Source organism: Heteronotia binoei, chromosome 6 (genome assembly GCF_032191835.1).
Source record: "Heteronotia binoei isolate CCM8104 ecotype False Entrance Well chromosome 6, APGP_CSIRO_Hbin_v1, whole genome shotgun sequence".
Classification (NCBI taxonomy): Eukaryota; Metazoa; Chordata; class Lepidosauria; order Squamata; family Gekkonidae; genus Heteronotia; species Heteronotia binoei.
The window spans coordinates 88,358,915-88,382,371 of record NC_083228.1 but is presented as its reverse complement, the minus strand read 5'-3'; the positions used below and the strand labels follow the sequence as shown (position 1 = coordinate 88,382,371).

Sequence of the window (23,457 nt, the reverse complement as noted above, 5' to 3'; positions counted from 1 at the left end):
CCACAGACCTTAGAATAGATGTAATTTCCCCTCACCCCTGTAATTTGAAGATGTCTGGAATGCTATATAACATCACCTAGTTATAGAAACACTGCCCCTACCTTGTTACTTTGCTTAGTCAAGAGTCCTTTGGGAGAGAAGATATTGTCATGCTCAACTCACACTAGGCTTCTGTGTCCCACTTGCATGCCATCGAGGTCATGCTGTATAAAATTGGATCCCAATCAATGTTCTCTCTAAATGGCAGAGTTTTGTGAGCAAAAATTCTACTTTGTGAACTACTGGCATTAAAGTCATGAGCTACTGGCATTGAAGTTGTGAGCTGCTGCATAAATTATTGTGCTCTGGGGTCTTCCTTCGTGAGCTAAGACAAAAATGTGTGAGCTGGAGGCTAAAAATCTGTGAGCTAGCTCACACTAACTCAGCTTAGAGGGAACACTGATCCCAATGTAGATGGCTTACTGGTGTGATCCAGCATGACTGCTGTTGCATTTCTTAACTCAAAGACATTATCCTAGATGAGGTTTGAGGTGCCATTGTACAAAAATCCTTCATGACCACAAGGTAAACATTTCCATGGCACTGGCTTCTCTTAAAGAACAGATAGACCTTATACATACATTTCTTTCCTTCGGTCTTCTGATCCTAAACTTTTTTTGTTGCTGTTTTTTTTTCCATTTCAGCCCTTGTTGAGGCCTGCAGCTTCCATCAGCATGGCTGCCAGTCATGAAAGAACAGAACAGGCCAACAATTGAGAAGCTTCATTCCTTTGACTTTGAACTTGGGGATCTGTCCAGCTCTCCCCCCACCTTAAGATTGCAAAAGAAAAAAAAAAGCATTCAAGCTTCAGGCTTTATAACTCCCTGGTGTTGTAGTGAAAGAAAAATAAATAACTTTAAACTTTCACCACTGTATTATTTTTGTTTGCTGCGATCAATGTTCATTACTATTGCCTTCTTGTAGTAGCACTTTCCAATACTACCAAAGCAGAAAATAATCACCAAGACCCAAAGAACTACTTGAAGGCTTGGGAACCCTTGTGCAACTTTTAACTTTTCCTTGAACAACAAACCTGTGTGCCCTTATCACCAATTACTTCAGAAACACTGCCTTTGTTTCAGAAGAGGTTTGCTGTGCACCTTGGGCTGGTGGGTAGCATCATAAAAACTCTGAACCCTCCTTTGGTTTGTGGAACTAGTTTCTCATTATTTGAATCCAAGTCACTGTGGTAAATCCTAAGCATCACTTTATTTCCATTAAAAAATATTTTCTTACTTCATCTATACGTTGCCTTTCTCCCCAATTGATACCTAGAACAGCTTACATCATTTTCCTCTTTTCCGTTTTATCCTTACAACAACCCTGTGAGGTAAGCTAGGCTGAAAGTATGTGACTAGCCTAAGGTCACCCAGCAAAGTTTCATGGCTGAGTGGGGATTTGAACCTGCAACTCCCAGACCTAGTTGGACACTTTAACCACTATAGCATGTCAGTTAACACTTTTGTTAAAACAACTGCAGGGTTGGCTCTGCCACTAGGCAAACTAGGTGATTGCCTAGGGCGCCGGCCCTCTGGGGATGCAGAATTTGGTGCCCCCATGTGACTCGGTGATGGTATCAGTGCGGAGGGGGTGGGATATGTTAGCCCTGCCTAGGATGCCAGACAGCCCAGGGCTGGCCCTCATATAGCCTAACTGTATGTAAAGTTTGCAATTCTACAAAGAGTAGAACTGTCTCTGGGTTCAATAAATTGAGTTTGCAGGCCACAAATATTTTAAGTAAACTAAGTGAACATTTCAGATGTCACACTGCTTTTAATTCGTAAAGCATCTAGGTTAATGATAAACACACTCAATTTAGGAACTGTGTTGGATTTAAGACCTAATGTAAACATACAGCAGAATATATATAATATTTTATATAATAATGAGTTACCTGAATATTTTATAACTTTTGCATAGCTTTGAAATAACAAAACACATTTAAAATTTTTGGTATACATAAGCTTTGTTATTTCTTAATGATATATGGTGTGGTGCCTTTAATTTTGATCTTTTCACCATGGTCTCCTGTTGCATATTTAGTATACCCTCCAGGTGGGGCCTGGAGATCTCTTGGAGTTAACAACTGATCTCCAGACTACAGAGATCAATTCCCCTATGGCCTAGTGGAAATGGCTGCTTTGGAGGACAAAACTTGAGGGCTGCCCACCTCCAGGTAGGACCTGGAGTACTCCAGAATACAGAGAGAGATCAGTTTCTGTGGAGAAAATGGCAGCTTTGGAAAATGAAATGGCAGGGGTAGGGGTCCCAATCCTCCCGCTCTAGCGGGGGACGCCAGGTTTCCGAGCCTCTTCCCCCGCCCCCCCAAAAAACGGAAGCGGGGGGAGAAGCGGCGTCCTCCTGCTGCTGCTGGCGGCGTCGGGGGCTGCCGGGGAGGCTCGCCGCTCAGTTCAGGTCCCCGGGCATTAGGGCTGATGCCAGGCTCCTCCTCCCCTGACGGCTTCTCTTCCCTCTGGGCCCGGGCTGGAGAGGCGGCAGCAGCAGCAGGAGGCGCTCTTGCTCCGAAGCCTCTGCCCTTCTGGAAGAGGGAAAACAGCGGCGGGGGGCTGAGACTCTTGACCGGCTCGTCCTCTCAGTTGCTGCCCTCCGGGGACGCGGAAAGGCGCATTTTCTTCTTGCAGGGCTACTGCGGGCCCGTCGGACAGCCGCTGTTTCCCCCACTTCTCTCGCCGCCCCCTTTCCGCTGCAAACATCTGTCCAGATGCAAGTTAATGCTTGGGGCCGGGAGCGCGCAGGAACAAACGGGGCAACTCACGAGGGGGTCTTTGCAAGCCGCCGCCCCTTCCATTTCCCGGCCCAAAAGAGAAATCCCACTTGCATTCACACCGGGAGGCAGCCGTTCCTTCCCTCCTTTGGGAAAGGCTTTCCAGCAAGAGATCGCCCGCTAAGCGAAAGAAACTCCAAAGTTCCAACCAGGGCGCGAACTAGCAAAAAGAGATTTGCCCGGGCAGGAAGCGCAGGGAAGGAACACCTACTTTTTCCTATGGGCGCTTTCGACGTGCGGGCTGTTGGGAGTTGTAGTTCTTCGGGGCTGGAGGAAAAGTGAAAGTGGGCTTTGGGTCGGGTTTTTGAAGCTGCAGCGCTGCTTTAGGGGAAAAGGGCTTGCTGAAAGTTGCCTCGGATCCCACGGGCATTGAGAACTGGTAACGTAAAAGGTTAATACGCAAATTAAGGGCCGTTTCCCCCCCTCCCCCCTAGCTCCACCCCAGTGTCTCCTGGCTCCACCCCCAAAGTCTCCTGGCTCCACCCCCAAAGTCCCCAGATATTTCTGGGGTTGGACTTGGGAACCCTAGGCAGGGGTGGGCCTCAGGGATTGCTGGACAGATACATAGATTGCCATGTAGGACCTGGAGTACTCCAGAATACAGAGAGAGATCAGTTTCTGTGGAGAAAATGGCAGCTTTGGAAAATGAACTCTTATGGCAGGGGTGGGCCTCAGGGATTGCTGGACAGATACATAGATTGCTCCCTGTGGCTTGGCTGGCTAGCAAGGATCGTGGGGTCTGGCCGTGCTGTGCAGCAGCCTCCCCAGGGCCAGGCAGGGAACACAGGGCCCAGCCTCCCCGGGGCCTGGCTGGCCGGCCAGAATTGCCACAGGGCCTGGAAGTTACTGTCACAGTTCAGTTGCACTTGATTATCCCAGATGGTGTGGCCTAATATGCTAATGAGTGTGTGACCTAATATGCTAATATTAGGGGATGTGGTCTAATATGCTGAGTTCCTATGCATTTGCCTAGGACGGTGGGCCGTGTGTGTGCGCGCGTGCATGCCAGATTATGCTCTCCCCACATGACTTCAAATAGAAAAACAATTATTTGCATTAATTTTGCTGGCCTGAATCATTCTCCCTCGGTGGAGCACTGTTTTTTAAGTTGATGTTTTATGGCCTGCAAATGATGTTATAAATGTCCATATGGCCCTTGGCAGAAAAAAGGTTCCCTACCCCTGTCTTATGGCATCACATCCCTGCTGAGCTCCTTCTCAAGGCACTACCTCCAAATCTGTAGGAATTTCCCAAACTGATAATGTTCCACAAATGGTGGACCGCATGCCTTTGGCCCAATAAGAAACACATGGGTGAAGTCCAAGTGAGGAAGAAGAAACTGACGTTTATTACAATAAACAGAGAGAACCAGCACAAAGCAACAAATTCCCTGAAAACTGGGTAGTTCTCTGCCACAAACAGGAAGGGCCGAGAACTTTATACCCCAAATGACATATACCCCAAACTTTATACCCCAAATGTTCTTTACACTATTTTGCCATTGGATTTTAACTTTGTACTATTTTGCATTCTAAACCACTGCCCACCAGTTATATGTAGCTCTGCTCACTGTACCTCATTCCTTGTCTGACAAAGTATGTATGCATATAAAAGTTTACATTCTGAATAAAACTTTGTTGGTCTTAAAGGTGCTACTGGACTCCTACTTTGACACAGATGCAGTTAGAAACACAAAACTTACATTATTCATCAACAGGGTTAACAGGTATCAACTGGCACCTACCTTTCCATTGGTTGCCCCTAACTGAGGTGGTCTTACATTCATTTGTAATTGTTTAGGTGATAGGGAACACAGAGCTCTTCTTACAGAAGTTATCAAGGACAATAAAAATACTATAAATATAAACATGAGGAAAGACCAATACAAAAAAGTGTGAAACGTTCCAAGGCTATAGGCCTCATACTAGACATTCTGGTGCCAAGAGTAGAGACATCAAAAGTAAGTATATCAACTCTCCCTCTAAAAGAGAGCCAGTTTGGTGTAGTAGTTAAGTGTGTGGACTCTTATCTGGGAGAACTGGGTTGATTCCCCACTCCCCCACTTACAGCTGCTGGAATGGCCTTGAGTTAGCCATAGCTCTCGCAGGAGCTATCCTTGAAAGGGCAGCTGCTGTGTCTGTTGCGGGGGGGGGGGGGAGGAGGGAAGATATAGGAGATTGTAAGCTGCTCTGAGTCTCTGATTCAGAGAGAAGGGCAGGGTATACATCTGCAGTCTGCTTCTTCTTTAATCAGGTAATTTCATAAATCTCCTAAATGCAGCAAATGTGTGCATCAAAAGGATGGCATCCTCCCTTATTCTTATGATGAAAGTCCTCCTTTCTCCTAGCCAGAAGACCTTGGGAGTTCCATTATCTTAACATTGATGCTACTTGGAGCTTTTCTCCAGCAGAGCCAGCCAGGCGAAGAGCTCAGAGGGGGAGAGAGAGTGTGTGTATGTGTAATTATGTTTATAAAAAATATCAGTATAAAGAAAACTAAAAGCTAAATATAACCATCCTCTTATTCTATAAGGCCAGTATCATGCTCCCATGTCCAGCTGTCCCACAATAACCCTAGACTAGTGTGGAACACCCCTTAGCCTTAAAGATACTGAAAGTGTCTCTCTTATGCTCTCCTGTGTCCAGCTGTCCCACAATAACCCTAGACTAGTGTGTGGAACACAGCCTTAAAGATATAGAAAATGTTTCTTAGTTTTGCACAAGTCTTATCAAGCTGCTCCTATTGCAATCACGCAGAACTGCAGTATTCCCTTTTTTAACTTATTGGTTAGGACTAGGGTACTACTCAGGTTCCTGCAACGAAGACGGGTGCGCTTAAAACATCTAGGCTAGTCTGATCTTGCCAGATTTCTGAAGCTAAGCGGGGCTGGCCCTGTTAGTATTTGGATAGAAGACCAACAAATAAGTCAAGGGTTTCTACACAGAGAGCAGGCAATGGCAAAACACCTCATCCTCTCGCCTTGAAAGCCCTCCGGGGTCGCCATAAATCTACTGGGACTTCAGTGGCACACCACACACACACGGATAGAAGCCACTGGTTTCAGAACAAGAGAGCTTAAACAGAACTACTAGGGAGGGACTCCCAACTCACAAAACACGGGACGGACGGGTACACCATTCCACTGCAATTCATGCAGGACCATGCACTATATATATACCACAAGAATATATCCATGTTTCTTCCTACACTACTGCTTTCCCCCCCATGCCACTGCACAACCGGCGTAAAGGATGAAATCGGGAACTACAATCCCCATGGCGCACGTGGGAGAAGAAGCGAATCCCAGCAGCCACTGCGCCTGATTTCCGGAAAGGACACGTCGCCTGCGTGTGGCTGTGGCGTCACGCGTCGCAGCGGTAAGCGAAAGGTTTGCGATGGAAGCACCCGAAGTGAGCGCCGCGCGAGAATCGTCGCCGCGTCCGTTGGAGGCGCCGCTGCCGGTGCCGGACTTGGTGTCGCTCTCGGTGTTGGTGGCGTTGGTGGTCGTGGCCATCACTCTGTGTGAGTCTCATCGCTCTCCCGCTCGGAGGGCTTGGTCAGGCCGGAGAAGAGGCGAGAAGGGGGCGCGGGGGGAAGAGACGCAGCTGAGGGGAGAATCCTCAGTAGGCTCCATTATGACCGGCATGACAGGCAGGCATCCTGCTGGTGCAGATTCTCCCACTGTCCCTACTAAAAGTTTCTACGCCCCATTAATCGCTCAGGGAACAAAAGAGTAGCCGTGATAGATCAGGGCAGTGGTCTGCTTACTTCAGCGCCTCCTGCCCGAGTCACATGCTGCGGCGAAGCCCACAGGTCGGGTCTGCAGCTAACAGCCTTGACCTGCTGGCTGCTCTCCTGCATCTGACACTCACAGCCACACTCTCATCCAACTTCCCGATATTCTTCCCTCCCAACCCTTCACCCCAGCTGCCCAGTCTTTTATTTGTGTGGTGCACAACCTTCTGCTTTTAGCCTTCTGGCAGCCCTGGGGCTTCTCCTCTCCTTACGCCTATACTCTTCCTGCGCTTGTTTGCCCCCAGCCTATTTATGGAGGTGTGCCAAAAAAGCTTAGTTCTTTGTACAAAGCTTGAAGCGGATTTAGCAGAGATTGTATATGTAAAACAGCTATTCTTGTGTGTGGCAAATTTTTAGTTATCTTGAATATGAGCAAGTAATAAGCTCTTAGCTTTTTAATCTCTTTCTTTGTAGTGATTTTTAAATTTATCCAGACCAGGAAGAGCAGCCGGAGAGCGGTGCTTCTGGTGGGCCTCTGTGACTCAGGAAAAACTCTTCTGTTTGTTAGGGTATGTAAGTTACTTTCTCAATATTTAATCTGTTAGGCTTTTATCCAGTTCAGCATTTTGTTGTTTCTTTCCCTTTTTTTGTTAGAAGACTGCTTATTTTAATTTAATCGTTTGTAAAGCACTCTGAGATAAAGTGTGATCATATGTTATTAACTATCTTTGTGCTGTATTTTAAAATATTGTTGCTGTTAATGCAAGTGACTGTCTTATTTTCAAATAGCTTTGTTTACTCAGTTGTTAAAATAACCAGTTTAAAGATAGCTGTATGATGCCCAGTGAATTAAATGTAAATATGATAGGTTTGTATTTGCAAAAATGTTCACGAAAGAAGTGATTGAGATTCAGTGGCAAATATTTGAAATCAAAATGGCTTTAACTTTTTTGCTATCATCATTAATACTTCTGGAACATTTCATTTATCTGTGTTCTTTTAATTTTAATAGCTGTTAACAGCCAATTTCCGAAATACCCAGACTTCCATAACAGATTGTTCTGCCTCGTACAGAGTTAAGAATGACAAGGTAAGAGAACTTCATGTTTTGTTGTCTATAGTATTCTGACTCTCTAGGTTGCAATTAGCATCTTCAACCAGATGAATAAGAGCTGCTAGTCTCTATGAAAGTTTTTGATAGGATTTGTTTTCTGCTTTTTTTGTAAAAATGAAAACCAGAGTTCCCCTCCCCCAAGTGCAGAGGTGCACATTGTAGTAGAGCTATTTTGAGCTATTCTTGCTCTTATTTCCGGCTCTAGTAATGTGCTAGGCTCTTATTTTGAGTGGCAGGTGTGTTCACCACTCTAGTTCTTTGTCAGGGCCCCTGCGTGCGAACTTCTTATGCTCCATGGCAGACAAGTCTTGGACCACGAATATTAATTGCCCTTGTATTCATATTTCTTTTGAATGAGATATGCAGCCTTTTCAGAAAAAGTTATCCTGATCACTACACTTCAAAAATTATATCCATTGAGAATGAAAATGTATGAAATAAATGGATGACTCATATTTTCTCTTTAGACTTGAATTTATGGTAGCGACCAATACTTAGGTTGGTTTATACTTGTCTGTAGCCTCCACATGAATACCTCAGGAACTCACAGAGGCCAGCTGTTGAATTGGTACCTGAATAGGGGTGGGGGGTTGTGAGTCCCTACAGTTGTTCAAATAGCTGTGACTGTATATACAACATGCATACAGTTATGGAAGCAGCAGTTCATATAAATAGCATATCTACATGAAGGGAGCTCATCTGTGATCTCATCAGTGGTCCCAAATATACTCAAAGTGCTCATTTGTGGGGCAACTGGCAAACGTGAACCTATCTTATAGTGTTGCATCTCAAGAGACTGGCTGTTTGGGGTTCAGTTATGGAGAAATATGCTCTTTAATTCTATAGTGATGAGATTTCAAGGTATTAATCTCTGTCTTTAGCAAGGCAGTAACTTTCAGTGATATGTTCTCTGCTGAACTAAAAGCAACTGCATAATGAATTTAATCTGATTTGAAATTCTGTGAAAGTCAATGACTCTGCAATTAGTTGTTCATTTCTCTCTCAGTACTGATTTCTACTCCCTGTCTGCTCAGATAAGTATCAAAGTATTGTATTTCCTTTGAAAGATTCATGTCCTAGCATTCTGTAACATGCTATAGTGCTTCTACAAAGATCATAACTAGTCTTTTCCTTCATATGTGTACATCTGTTGGATGGAGCCATGCAGCTGATTGGGAATGTACAATCTGGCACCTCCAAGAGTAGTTATATCAGTGTTTTTCATTTTTTAAAAAATATTCATTTATATAAAACACTTCTGTGTTGCCTTTCTTCCCAAACAAGGTTCTCTGGATGGCAGACATCCAAATGTTAAAACACTTAAAGCATTAAAACTGCATTTAAAACATTAATGTAAATCAGTAAAACATGTAAACGTATAAACACAACACAACCAGGGATGAGGATCATTAAAAGTTACTTGGGAGAACACCAGATGAAACAAAAAAGTCTTCAGCTGCTGATGGAAGACAATGACAGAGGGAAACAGACAAATCTCCCCGGAGAGGAAGTCCCAGAGTTTTGACAACATGATTAAAAAGACACTTTCTTGTTTTGTTTTGCGGTTCAGTTTGTGGGGTTTTTTTTCTGAACAAATTGTGGGTTGTTGGTTTGTTTGATTCAGGAGGGCTAGAAAGCGCTGGCACACCACAACCATGCCCAGTGTGATGACGTCACCTGGAAGTGACATCATGCCAGGCATGTTTGCAGGGGCAGCATGCCTGCCATGAAAGCATCACTTCCATGTGATGCCATCATGTTGGGTATGTTGTGGCACATGAGGAGAATCCCTGTGGGCAGGAGCACCTGAAGCAGGGCCTTAGAAGTGGACTGGAGTAGATGAGTTGGTTCATATATGAGAAGACAGTCATTTAGGTATACTGATCCTAAACTTTATAGGACTTTACAGGTCAATACCAACACCTTGTTGGGTCCAGAAGCAAATTGGGAGTCATTGTAGAAGGAACATGTCTAAAACGATATATTCCCTACTGTGCTCTCCAGTCAGTGCTCTGGCTGCAGCATTCTGTACAAGCTGAAGCTTCCAGACAGTCTTCAAGGGCAGCCCTATGTACATATATTGTAGTAATCTAATAGAGATTATACCAAGGCATGCACCAGAATGTCAAGATCTTCCCCAGGAAGGGTCAAAGATGGCTCACCAGCTGAAGATTGTGAAATCTCTGGTGACAGCTGCCACCTGTTTATCTAAGAGGAAGCCTGGGTCCAGGAGCTTGCCCAGACTATGACTCTCTTTAGGTGGAGTAAAATCACATCTAGAATAGGGGATATCCCATTTCCTGGATCAAATTTTCTTATCACCAGTAGTGACTCCATTTTGTCAGGATTAAGTTTCAGTATGTTAGTCCTCATCCATTCCAAAACTGCCTCTCACAACCTCCCTGGGATCTGCCAGAAGTGCAAGATAATGCTGAGTGTCATCTGCATACTACTGGCAGCTCAGCCCAAATCTCCAGATGACCTTTCCTAGTTGTATTGTCATTTTCAATTTTTTACTAGTCTTTTGAGGTCAGTTATATGGAATACAAAATTACATGAATTAGCTTGTAACAATTTATCACCTTCCCTACGTCTGTATTAACGTAGATATAAAATGGTGCAGTCTGTTTGTAACAAACTGAATCTGAACCTTTTTGCAAGAGTTATGGTAATTTATCAGTTTAGGCAGGTTACAGGTGCAAATTAAGGCCTTCAATACAAAACGGCCACAGCTGTCTTATTAAATGTTTATCGGGATGTTACTGCTTCTTCTGCAGAACTCAAGTGTGACTTTAATTGACCTTCCAGGACACGAGAGCTTGCGGCATCAGTTCTTGGACAGATTCAAGGCTGCAGCTAGGTAATTATCAGGCGAATTGTGGGGTTTTTGGGGTTTTTTCCCCTTTCAGATTGTAACCAGAGTGGTTTTGGATGATGAAGCTGAAGAGGCATGTAAAATCTAGGCATCCCACAAATATAAAGCAACTTCTGGACCAGGGGTGTCAAACATGCAGCCCAAGGAGGGCTCCTATCAGACCCACAAGCAACTCACTGTCATCTGCTTCCTTCTCTCTCTCTTGCTTCTTTCTGCATCACAGCTTGCTTTGCCAGGCTTGCTCAATTGTACAGGAGCTACAGAGCAAAGCCTCTATTTTCTCCACTGGCTGACCAGCACATGAAGCAACTTATGTACGAAAGCTTGCAATGCCCAGCCATTTCATGTTTTCCCCTGGGTCTTAGGCTCAAAGTATTCACCATGAGATTTCTGTAATAAATGTCAATAAATCACAAGTAGGTTTGCAACTTACAAGTACACACCTGAACACAGTTCAAGGTTGCTACAGTGCAGATGCTGTCTCCAGATTTTGATGTAATAATTCAGTTATCAGAAACGGTTAAATAAAATATTGCAAGAGTGCTAATCTTTTTAGCATCTTTTAAAGTTTTTTTTAAAAAAATCTTTGTTTGTCTGTGTCCTTTATAACATTTATATCTCCCGGCCCAACAAGATCTCATTTATGTTAGATCTGTCCCTCATAAGAAACAAGTTCAACACCCTGTTCTAGACCTTTTGCTTTAAACTTTTCTTTTTCTTTCCCCCCCCTATTAAATGTGTTTACTAACAAATCCAAACAACTGCTATTTCACCATTCTTTGTAGTTACAATAAAATAATACAGTGAGAAAACCATCCACTACACACGATGGAACTACTGTCTGTATGTGACTGGATGTCCAAATTAAATGTGATTTCCTTATCAAAATCCAATGACAGGAGAACCAGTCCAATATCATTTCAGATTAAACAATCCTCCTTCCAGTCATCTTCTATAATGAAACGTCCAGTAGTCTTGTAGTGCCACTAATTTCTACAATTCACTGTATTTCTTTTTCCATGGCTTTCTTTAATATTTATTCATTTGCTTGTAGAACGCCACTGCCAATTTACCTTCATGTCAGCTTTTAGAAGTCCCAATATCTTGTGGTGTTTCAGCGGCTGGCGGGCAGTGGCTCTTCAGGGTCTCAGGTGCAGGTCTTTCTAGTGCAGGTCAGGAAAATGGTGAGGACATCATTTATCTTGATTTCAGGAAGCCTTCCTGAGTCTGTCTGAACTCTCAAACTGAACTGCCCACTGCCAACTTTAACTTTCTGTCAGCTTTCCCTGACAACTTTTAACTCCTTTAAACTTTTCTGTCTGTCCAGTTAGATGAGGGAAGAAAGGCAACAGGGTGTGCTTGTAACTTGCGAGAGCTTTTTTGGAGAGGGTTAAGTGTGGGAAGGACAAGAGATCTCTTCAAGAAAATTGGAGAAATCAAGGGTACGTTTCGTGCAAAGATGGTCATGATAAAGGACAAAAATGGTAGGGACCTAACAGAAGCAGAAGAGATCAGGAAGAGGTGGCAAGAATACACAGAGAATTATACAAGAATGATCTCAATGTCCTGGACAACCATGACAGTGAAATTGCTGTCCTTGAGCCAGACATCCTGGAATGTGAAGTCAAATGGGCCTTAGAAAGCATTACCAACAACAAAGCGAGCAGAGATGATGGTATCCCAGTTGAGGTATTCAGGGTCCTAAAAGATGATGCTGTTAAAGTGATGCACACATTATGTCAACAAATTTGGAAAACACAATAGTGGCCACAGGATTGGAAAAGGTCAGTTTATATTCCAATCTCAAAGAAGGGTAATGCCAAGGAATGTTCAAACTATCGCACCATTGCACTCATTTGCATGCCAGCAAGGTCATGTTAAAGATCCTACAAGCTAGGCTTCAGCAGTATATAGATCGAGAACTACCAGAAGTTCAAGCTGGGTTTCGGAGAGGAAGAGGAACTAGAGATCAAATTGCCAATATTCGCTGGATTATGGAGAAAGCACGGGAGTATCAGAAAAACGTCTAGTTCTGCTTCATTGACTATGCTTTGATTGTGTGGACCACAACAAACTGTAGCAAGTCCTTAAAGAGATGGGAGTACCAGACCACCTCACATGTCTCCTGAGAAACCTGTATAAGGGTCAAGAAGCAACTGTCAGAATGGGATATGGAACAACTGATTGGTTTAGAATAGGAAAAGGAGTTCAACAAGGATGTATATTGTCACCCTGCTTATTTAATTTATATGCAGAGGACATAATAATAATAATAATAAAATTTTATTTATATCCCGCCCTCCCCGCCTAGGCAGGCTCAGGGCGGCTAACAACATTTATAAACATACTGTACAATAAATATAAGACTTTAAAATTAACATTATTTAAAAACCAGTCAGTATACAATTAAAATTTAACTTAATCTGACAGTGATGGTGGTATTTCCGACGCTAATTTCTGTCAGTTTACATAGTAACACAGGTCTTTAAACAGAACCATATTGGCGGGTCCCTTTATTAAACAACCATAATTCAGCAGTCCGTATACGCTAGCTTGAAGAGGGTGGTCTTGCAGGCCCTGCGGAACTGATCAAGGCTCCGCAGGGCCCGCATCTCCTCCGGGAGCTGATTCCATAGCGAAGGGGCCGCGATTGAAAAGGCCCGTGCACGAGTGTTCTGAAGTTTAGCCTCTTTCGGCCCAGGGATAGTCAGTTTATTTTTCCCGGCTGACCTCAGTGCTCTCTGGGGCTCATATGGGGAAAGACGGTCCCTCAGGTAGGCCGGTCCTCGGCCATATAGGGCTTTAAAGGTAATGACCAGCACTTTGTACTGGACCCGGTATGTAATCGGCAGCCAGTGCAGTTCACGTAGTCCCGGCTTATATGCTCCCACCTCGGGAGTCCTAACAACAGCCTGGCCGCCGCGTTCTGCACTAGCTGCAGCCTCCAGGTTCAGCACAAAGGCAGCCCCAAGTAGAGGGCATTACAGTAGTCCAATCTTGAGGTGACAGTCGCGTGGATCACTGTTGCAAGGTCCCGACGCTCTAGGAAAGGGGCCAACTGCCTCGCCCGCCTTAGATGGAAAAATGCTGACTTGGCAGTGGCTGCTATCTGGGCCTCCATTGTTAATGAAGGCTCCAGTAAAACACCCAAGCTCTTTACCTGGCGCGCTGCTTTCAATGGCGCGCCGTCGAAGGCCGGGAGAGATATTTTCTTTCCCAGAGCGCCGCAACCCACACAAAGGACCTCTGTCTTCGTCGGATTCAGCTTCAGCCCACTCAGCCTAAGCCACGTTGCAACAGCCTGCAAAGCCTGATTCAGATTCCCTGGGACGGAGTCGGGCCGTCCGTCCATTAGTAGATCTGCATATTGATGGCAACCCAGCCCAAACCTCCGGGCAATCTGGGCAAGGGGGCGCATATAGATGTTGAACAACATCAGGGAGAGATGTTGCGCCTAGTGTGCGCCTCTGTTGCACCTAGTGTGCGCTTCTGGGACCGCTTGCCCCCAATCGCCACTCTTTGTCCCCGACCCAAGAGGAAGGAGGAAAGCCATTGTAAGGCCAACCCCCTAACCCCTATGTCGGCGAGGCGGCGGGTCAGTAGCTGATGGTCGACTGTATCAAATGCCGCCGACAGGTCTAACAGCATCAGCACCGCAATGCCGTTTCGATCCAGTTGCCGCTGGAGGTCATCCACCAAGGCGACCAGCACCGTCTCCGTCCCATGGCCCGGCCGGAAACCGGACTGGCACGGGTCCAGGACGGAAACGTCATCCAGAAACCTCTGTAGCTGCAATGCCACTGCCCTCTCAATAATTTTACCTAAAAACGGTAAATTAGACACCGGACGGTAATTTGCCAATTCCGCCGGGTCTGCTATACATTTTTTCAGGAGGGGGCGGACCAAAGCCTCTTTCAGAGGTGTTGGAAAACGCCCCTCTAAGAGGGATCTATTTATGATGTCCCGTAAAGGACATCTAAGCTCCCACTGGCAAGATTTAATCAGCTAAGAGGGGCAAGGGTCCAAATCACATGTTGTTGGGCGAGCAGCAGAGAGGATTCCGTCGACTTCCTCCAGGCTGAGTGGGTTGAAGTGGTCCAGCACTAAGCCCGAAGACAGGCACGGAGCCTCAATTTCACTTACTGTATCCAATGTGGTAGGCAGGTCTTGGCGGAGCGACGAGATTTTATCTGCAAAATGTTTCGCAAATGCCTCACAGCCAATCTCTAATTCTCTGACGTTTGGTTTGCCTTGTGGCAGTGTTATGAGGTCTCCAATTATTCTAAACAATTGTGCTGGGCGCGAATTTGCAGATGCAATCTTGTTTGCAAAGTAGTCTTTTTTTGCAGCCTTGACTGCCATCTCATAAGACTTCATAAACGTTCTATAGGATGTTCTCGTCGCTTCGTCCCGAGTATGCCTCCACTGCCTCTCTAGTCGTCTGAGCCCTTGTTTCAGCTGGCGCAGCTCCAAGGCATTCCATGGAGCCAGCCTCACACGAGGGCGCAGAGGGCATCGAGGTGCAATTTCATCGATAGCCCTGGATAGCCGGCCTTGCCAGGCTTCCACCAGGTCATCGAGGGAATTGCCAGTGGGCCAGGGATCCCTCAGGGCCATTTGGAACTGTTCCGGGTCCATCAGGCCCCGAGGGCGAGCCAAAATAGGCTCTCCGCCCATACAGGGTTGGGGCGGCGTCCCCACACGGGCCTTAAGGGCTAGGTGATCCGACCATGGAACCACTTCTACAGCGATATCGTTCACCAAAATCCCAGATGCAAAGATCAGGTCTAATGTGTGCCCAGCCTGATGCGTGGGAGTCGTAACAAATTGAGAGAGTCCCAGTGTCGCCATGGAAGACACTAGGTCCATCGCCTGAGTGGAGGCCGTGTCGTCAGCATGGACATTGAAGTCACCCAGGACCATAAGCCCTGGGTACTCCAACGCCCAGCCCGCCACTGCCTCCAATAGTGATGGTAAGGCGCTAGCTGGTGCGTTAGGCGGACGATACACCAGCCAGACTGCCAACCCCTCATCATGCGGAATGCTGGCCTGGATGAAGCACAAACCGGAATTAAGATTGCTGGAAAAAACATCAACAACCTCAGATATGCAGATGACACTACTCTAATGGCAGAAAGTGAGGAGGACCTAAAGAACCTCTTGTTGAGGGTGGAAGAGGAGAGCACAAAAGTAGGCTTGAAACTCAATATCAAAAAAACTAAGATCATGGCATCTGGTCCCATCACACCTTGGCAAATAGAAGGGGAAGACATGGAAGTAGTGACAGACTTCACATTTCTGAGACCCAAGATCACTGCAGATGGTGACTGTAGTCATGAAATTAAAAGACATTTGCTCCTTGGGAGGACAGCTATTGCGAACCTGGGCAGTATAATAAAAAGTAGAGACATCACCCTGCCAACAAAAGTCCAAATAGTCAAAGCGATGGTATTCCCTGTAGTAATGTATGGCTGTGAGAGCTGGACAATAAGAAAGGCTGAGCGCAGAAGAATAGATGCTTTTGAGATGTGGTGCTCAAGAAGACTCTTGAGAGTGCCTCGGACTTCAAGAAGATCAAATCAGTCAGTCCTAAGGGAAACCAACCCAGACTATTCACTGGAAGGTCAGATGCTGAAGCTGAACCTCAAATACTTTGGCCACCAAATGAGAAGGGAGCACTCCCTGGAGAAGATCCTGATGCTAGGAAAGACAGAAGGCAAAAGAAGAAGGGGACGGCAAAAGATGAGATGGCTGGACAGTGTTACTGATGTAACAAACATGAATTTGAGCAGACTTCGGAGGATGGTGGAGGAGGGCCTGATGTGACTTTGTCCATGGGGTTGCAAAGAGTGGGACTCGACTGTGCGACTGAACAACAACAACAACAAAAGAATGCAATGGTGTGCCAAGAGTGAAGGAGGAGTGGCTGAGGAATGTGCCGGCAGTGGTGGCTGTATATGAGAAAGGAGAAACAAGAGGATAATGTAAAAATGGGACTGTGGTGTGGCGAGAAAAAGGGGAAGGGTTAAAAGGCTTTGAGAGAGATGTGTAGTTGTGTAGAGTTAACACTTCATAGAAAGAAAATATTAGATCAGCGAAACAGTTTACATTAATACATTGAATCAAAATTTTAATAGTGCTTTTTAGCTGGTAATGTAGCAGTGTGTCTCTCTTTAACTTAGAAGAAATATGAAAGTGAGCATTAAAGAGATTTGAATTGTACACCCTGCTCCTCTCACAGTTGTATATGCCATGAAGTTCTGATAATTGAAAACAATGCAGCTATACTCTGCCAGTCATCTTGTAGTAATTCAGGCCCTTGTAGAATTGAGACTGTTAAACTGTTGGTTTGGTGGCTTCTGTGAAACTGTTGGTTTGGGAACCTCCCATAAATTTTAAATTCATTTTCTTCAAACTGCACAATTTTTGAGTCCAGTGGCACCTTTAAGACCAACAAAAGTTTATTCAAGGTATGAGTTTTCATGTGACAGATCCCACCTGGATTTGTCTTTAAAGCAACATTATAGCTGCCATTTTTGTTGATTCCAGAGACCTTCAGTACAGATAGTGTGACAGTAGTGAAATAATCCATTCATATGCTAAAGGAGAATCATCATGTGGAGCAGCATTAAAACTCTTGGTGAACTGTGCATTCTTAACATGACATGGACACATCAGACCTTACTGAGTTGGTGATAAGAAATTTCTGTTTCAAAGTGTAATGCTGCTGGACTCCTTTGATAGACACTGTTTATGCAATGTCAGGTTTTTTTCCTGCAGTCATTTAATGTCATGCTTCTTTGTTTTTGCAGGGCGATTGTGTTTGTTGTGGATAGTGTAGCATTCCAGCGTGAAATGAAGGATGTGGCAGAGTTCCTGTACCAGGTCCTGACTGACAGTGTGGTGCTGAAAAATGCACCTCCCCTACTAATAGCCTGCAACAAGCAAGGTACTGGATGGAGTATTTGCAGATTCACAACTCACAATTTCACTTATTTGTGATCAGAACACATAACGGAGTCTTCGGCCAATTTTCAATTCCATCATGCCATCATTGAGTTGTTACATTTTGTGGGGAATGGGATTGTTTTGCTGCCGTGAGGTGGCAGAGTCCCTACATTCCAGGATTCACAGATTTTGCCATTCATGGTGATCCCAGGAATGGATCCCCTGCAAACAGCGAGAGTCTGCTTCAGTGACTTGGAAACAAAATAACAGCCATTTGCAGGATGGGTGGAAATTATTGAATGTATGTCATGTCCCATAACCTCTCTTTTGCCTGGAGACTGTATATGTCTCATCCAAATCAAGGTATAATTTATCCAGCCTCCCAACAAAACAGGAGATGGCAGAAAGTCTTAACAAGGACAGTGGCAACATCATGCATAAAGTGTGCCTCCTTTAGCATCTAAGAGCCTAATTTCTTGTATGCATCTTGTTCACTCTTGCCATTACAGCTGAAGTACAATCCTACATGTGAGAAGTAGGGTAAAGCCCAAATGCTGTAAGAAGTGGTTGCTGCACATTTTTGCAGGTGTTGTTGTGGGCCATAAAAACACATAGGATTCTTTGCAGGCGGTAATGAAGGCTCTCTTCCCAAATTTCAGAGCAGTGCAGAGGCCGTTGGCAATTATAGCCATAACATGAAGGTGAATGCTAGCATGGCAGCTGCTGCTCTTTCAGCACTAGGGTTATACAGTTGGGTTGGAATGCTTATCTGTTTTCATTGATCTTTAAACCTTAGTCTGTCTGCTCTGGAAACAGAGCATTGAAATATGACATCAGAGTATAAAATAATGAAAGTGGCTTATGATTTCTGTTTAGTGTAGGAGGAGGTTATGGGTGCTGTAATCTGTTCTCTTGCCTGGTCCTTTGACCTTGTTTACAAGGATAAAAAATAGTTTTATCCTCTTTGTCGGAGCCTTAAGTTGTGTCTCTACCAATTTGCTTTTATAAAGATATCCAATGTGTCTTTGTCTGAACAAATTGCAGTGTAAGTAGGAGTACCCTGTAACAGAAAAATACAAGAAATTGTAGATTCCTTGTCTCTGAAAATTTCAGTCCCAAAATGAATCACAGATGTGTTTGCTCTGTTAATCATACTATGTTGTTAATATGAAAATATTTTCCTTTTTTCCTCAGATGTCACAATGGCAAAATCCTCCAAACTTATACAGCAGCAGCTGGAAAAAGAACTGTAAGTTGAAGCAATTGATTTGTCCTTCATGTACCTTTCCCAGTGTCAAAATTGGAAGAGGCCTTATAGATTATGTAGTCCAAACTAATACTGCCTCTAAGCTGTGGAGTTTTGTGAGCAAAAATTCCACTTTGTGAGCTACTCTGGTATTAATAATGTGAGCTACTGCATAAATTATTTTGCTCTGGGGCCATTTTTCCTGAGATAAGACAAATATGTGAGCTGGAGGCTAAAAAACTGTGAAAGCTAGCTCACACTCTACTTAGTGGGAACATCTGGTTAATCAGGAGATTCAAAGATAATGCTATTCAAACACATCCCTGACTAACCTCTGTTCAAAGATATCCAGTGAGGGAGAGTCCGTCACACCCAAGGGAATCGATTCTATCATCCACCTTTTCTTGCTATTATGATCTTCCTCCTAATGCTCAGCTGAACGGTGAGCTGTAGTCCACATCTGCTGGCTCTACCATGTTATTTTTATTCCATATTCATTAGATTTGGATGGTAGAAAGGGCAGAATTAGGTTTTTCGCCATGAGAAGTACTGTGGGCAGTAGAGTAGTGCCGGGTGGCAATTTCCTGACGTTGCATACAATGATGAAAAGGGTTGTTATGAATGTTGTCACAGAAATTGTGTTTCATACATTGAAAATATTACAGTGATTAAGGCTAAACTTGGTTACTGTGAGGTCAAGAATATAGTTTCAGATACATCAGTTAATAGCAGTTTCAGGTACATCAGTTAGTTTTTAATTAGGGAAAGAATTCATCTTATTTCCTTTCATGTCCAGCAGATGGCAGTAATGTAACTGCAGTTCAGCATGTAGAAATTTGCAGAAGGCCAGCCACTGAAAACCTCACCATAGCTCATTCTTAGAACTGCATTTTGGCTTTCAGAAGTGTAGACTTTGAATGCTGACTTAAATGGATGTGCCCCTGTTGTTCCAACCTTAGTCACCTCCCTCGTCAAACCATTAATTGTTCCACAGATACCAAATTTTACAAACTCTTATAAGTTACTCTTTTTATTTATGTGTTGCAATTATACCCCACATTTTATCCATTATGGAACTCAAAGGGGGTTATGTAGAATTCTTTAGATGTCTCCCATCCAGGTAGTAACTAGACCTGCTTAGTGAAGCAAATTTACTGAATCATGTGTTCCAAACATATCTGAGCCCTACTTTTATGGTATAACATTATGCAGATTTATTATTGCATGATTTGCTTTCAGTACAAATAACTTTTATTACTGACCTCTAGTTTACTGACACATACTTTTCATCAGTTATGAATTTAAGAAAAACATCAGGGAATGCTATATTTTGTTCACACAAGGGGTTTAAGCTTCAAAAATGTGCTTAGATGATCATCACAAAATACTTCCATACCTTCAGTGAACTTACACATTTACATTTTGAGGTATATTAGATCATAGGCAGAGGATAAAACTGGTACTTTTAGAAAACTAATGCATGCATTATCATTGCTCTATGTTAATCACTAGAACTTCCAACCTAGTACAAAAAAGAAGCCGGTGAAACATATGTTTTCCATCCCGTTTCCTATCCTCCTCCCATGAAAACCCCCTGGTTGCACTGATGAATACAGACTGTTGGGCAAAGAATATCTGAAGTTGTTAAGAACGTTTTACATAACAAGTGGGGCCTTCAAGACTCACTGGGAGGAAATCCCATCTCCCCCCCCCCCCAAACCTGTGTGGAGTCCTGTCCTTTCTGTGGCTTGCCGTAGTGGGGGGAGACTGCTGACTCACTCAGAGCTGCTCCAGGCAAACTGTAGAGAGCAGCCGGGAAAGTCTCTGCTGGCTCACTGGAGCAGCTTTGAGCAAGCCAGCAGAGACTCCCCCCACCTCCCGCTACCAGGCACAGTGTGGCTTCCAGCTTGCCATACTGCTATGAGGCCCAGCCAGATATAGGTGTGCAAGTGCAGAGAATATTGTTTTTACTTTTTTTGGGGGGGGGGATTTAAGCCCCCCTGTGCATTTTTAAAAAATATTTAATATTTTTCTGCACACCTGGGAAGTTCCCCAAATGTGTACAAAGATCTGTTTAGTGGTTCCAATTTATATATCTGCAGATTGCAGTCATGAGTGGCTAATAGTATATAGATAAAATTATAGATGGACATTGTCGTGATTGATTATATGGCCTTTTAAAAAAGTTATAGCTGGTTCTAGATTGGCTACTTTTGATAATTAATCTCTAAGTTTGGCACGTACTTTTGTGAGCTAGAAGGTAAACTCTTCTGAACTGAAAGCATCTGTAAAAGTTTAGCAATTGATGTGAATTGTATGCTGAAGTGTTAAAAGTATGCTAAAAATGCAAGTCTCAAACCTGTGCAAGTAATTTATTCTCTTTTTTCCAACAGCAATACCTTACGGGTGACCCGCTCAGCTGCTCCCAGCACATTGGATAGTGCAAATTCCGGATCTGCCTCTCAGCTTGGGAAGAAGGGCAAGGAATTTGACTTCTCCCAGCTACCTATGAAATTGGACTTTATGGAATGCAGTGCCCGAGGAAGCAAGGGAGAGGAGGGTAGTGCTGACATTGAGGGCTTGGAAAAATGGATAGCCAAAACTGCCTGAGCCACATGGAAGCATCAAAGGCAGCCACTAGAAAAAATGTGCATTTGAGTAGTATGTGAAATCTAACACAGGAAGCATGAGTCAACAGCCTAAGTAGAATGGTGGGAGCCTTTGGAAGAACAATTATGGCAAGCTCATTCTGCTGTACTTTGGGAAGCTTTTCTGCTTGCTGGTGTTCTGGCTGTGATATACTGAAGAATCCCTTCATATGTACACACAAGCTGCAGGTCCTTTTCTCTTTCTCTTTCTCTTTCTCATTCTCATTCCTTCATCATTTTTTCTATATCTTATCTATATAGGCTTTACACGAGGATTCTATGCCAGGTGAAAGTTATAAGGGATTTCTAAGCATTATTTCAGAATTTAAATTTCATTCTTGCTTGCTTTCCACTGGTAACCTTATCTGAAATGTTCCTGGTATTACCCGCTTGTTTATGAGCGTCTGTGAAAGTCACAGATTGCCAGATATTCAGATACCTCAGTGGGGGTTGACAGTGTGTGCTATGCCTATTAACATACTTTTCTGCTGCTAGGTTTGTGGTTTGATCCTTCTGCAGACTGTGCTTGAATAACTGCTCTCGAGAGCTAGTAAATTCAAGCTGTTAAGCATGTTTTGGCTTCTTTTTCCAGTCGGAGAAGGTATGTATCACTGAGTTGATATTACAGTATTTGAAATATACTTCTGGCAAATACTTCTGTATTAATTGGCTGATATATTCATGGTTGGGGACACTTTTTGGTTAAGAACTAATGTACCACTCTCTCCAAACTATGGTAATGAATGACTCTTCTCCATTCTGTCTGTTTCATTTCTTGGTGGACATGGGTCTTAATATTCTGAGGTGAGATTTATTTATGCCCAGGATCCTAAAGGTGTTTCTGATGTAAGAATTTGTGTTGTACTGTTAGAAAAGACAAATGTTGGGACTATGTATCCATTCTTGGCCACCAAGCCAGAGAATGCTACTCTAGGTGACATTCATCTATTTTGCAGGAAATTCCTTACCAACAGAAGACATTATTTACAATTACTGTACTATGTCACAATTGGGCCTGCTTCATATAATATGAAAGAGATATTTGCCTAATGTCCTAGCAATGAATATTTAATACTTGGGAGCTAAGCACGTGCAAACATTTGGTAAACAGATCCCTGCAAGCCTTACCCAGCTGTTATTCTTGGATGCATGTTTCCTCTGTGTCTACAGATGCTCATCACCCTTTCAACCATTAGTGCTCACTGCCTATTCCAGCAGTGATGCATATGATCATCTTTTTCATATTATGTAAAACATACCCAAAGTTTTATCCGCACTCAGTATAATTAGTGTATGTTGCAGTTAGTAGCGTGCCCTGTTACCAGTTGTTGATTGGTTGAAGACCGACAGCTCCTGCTTTGGATTGTGGTTTGCCTTATTAGCTTCTTGTCATATCTGTACCATGATAGCAAGATATGGGGGCTCAGACCAAGAAAAATATGCATCTCATGATGTCCATGGCTCAAGATGCAGGAAGCTTTGTATGTACTGCATTTGCAGACTCACAGATGTAAGCATCAAACCTTTTAAAATATTCTTTGAAAATATATGTGAATAAGTCTTTTGGCTAACTGGTTGTTTGGCTTTTCTCTAGCGCTCCTTTGATATCCCTTGTCAATATAAATACTACTTGCTTCAAATCAAGGTGACACAGTGAAGTTTTATGCAATTCTGGGTCATTGAGTTGAATACATCTTGTGGGGGGGGAGGTCAGTGGGAGAATCTTACAGTTATTGTTCCAAGATATTTATGTAGCTGAAATATACTTGGAACTTTGAATAGCACACTTTGCAATCTTTGCAGCAAAAGTCCCATGGCATAGATGATGTGTAACATACTAAACCAAGGAACTAGCTGTCCAAAAAACTTATGGTTAACTCTCATGATTCTTATTGTTTAGCACTAAATCCAATTCATCTTATTTCAGTTCTCTGTTGTAGCCATTAGCCTGTTCCTCAAGTACTGGTTTGTCTATACATTCACTGGCAGCTATAGCAGAACTTTCTGGCTTCTACCTTGAGATATTTAATATGACTCTTAGTATCCAGCTACCCATTCTTCTTTGTG

The 23,457-nt window shown here is 43.7% G+C and overlaps 1 protein-coding gene across 1 annotated transcript in view; it reads left to right on the top strand.

Annotated features, from left to right (window-relative positions):
- The window catches only part of LOC132574327 (ovotransferrin-like), a 36,044-nt gene extending 13,014 nt beyond the window's left edge, over nucleotides 1-23,030 (top strand). Inside the window, exons 9-16 of the mRNA XM_060242689.1 lie at nucleotides 684-723; nucleotides 6,147-6,346; nucleotides 7,034-7,128; nucleotides 7,572-7,649; nucleotides 10,451-10,533; nucleotides 17,361-17,497; nucleotides 18,691-18,745; nucleotides 21,136-23,030. Coding sequence (XP_060098672.1) covers nucleotides 684-723; nucleotides 6,147-6,346; nucleotides 7,034-7,128; nucleotides 7,572-7,649; nucleotides 10,451-10,533; nucleotides 17,361-17,497; nucleotides 18,691-18,745; nucleotides 21,136-21,352 — 905 coding nt within the window. The 3' untranslated portion in view covers nucleotides 21,353-23,030. The remainder of the gene's footprint in view (nucleotides 1-683; nucleotides 724-6,146; nucleotides 6,347-7,033; nucleotides 7,129-7,571; nucleotides 7,650-10,450; nucleotides 10,534-17,360; nucleotides 17,498-18,690; nucleotides 18,746-21,135) is intronic.
- The last annotated feature ends 427 nt before the right edge of the window (nucleotides 23,031-23,457 follow it).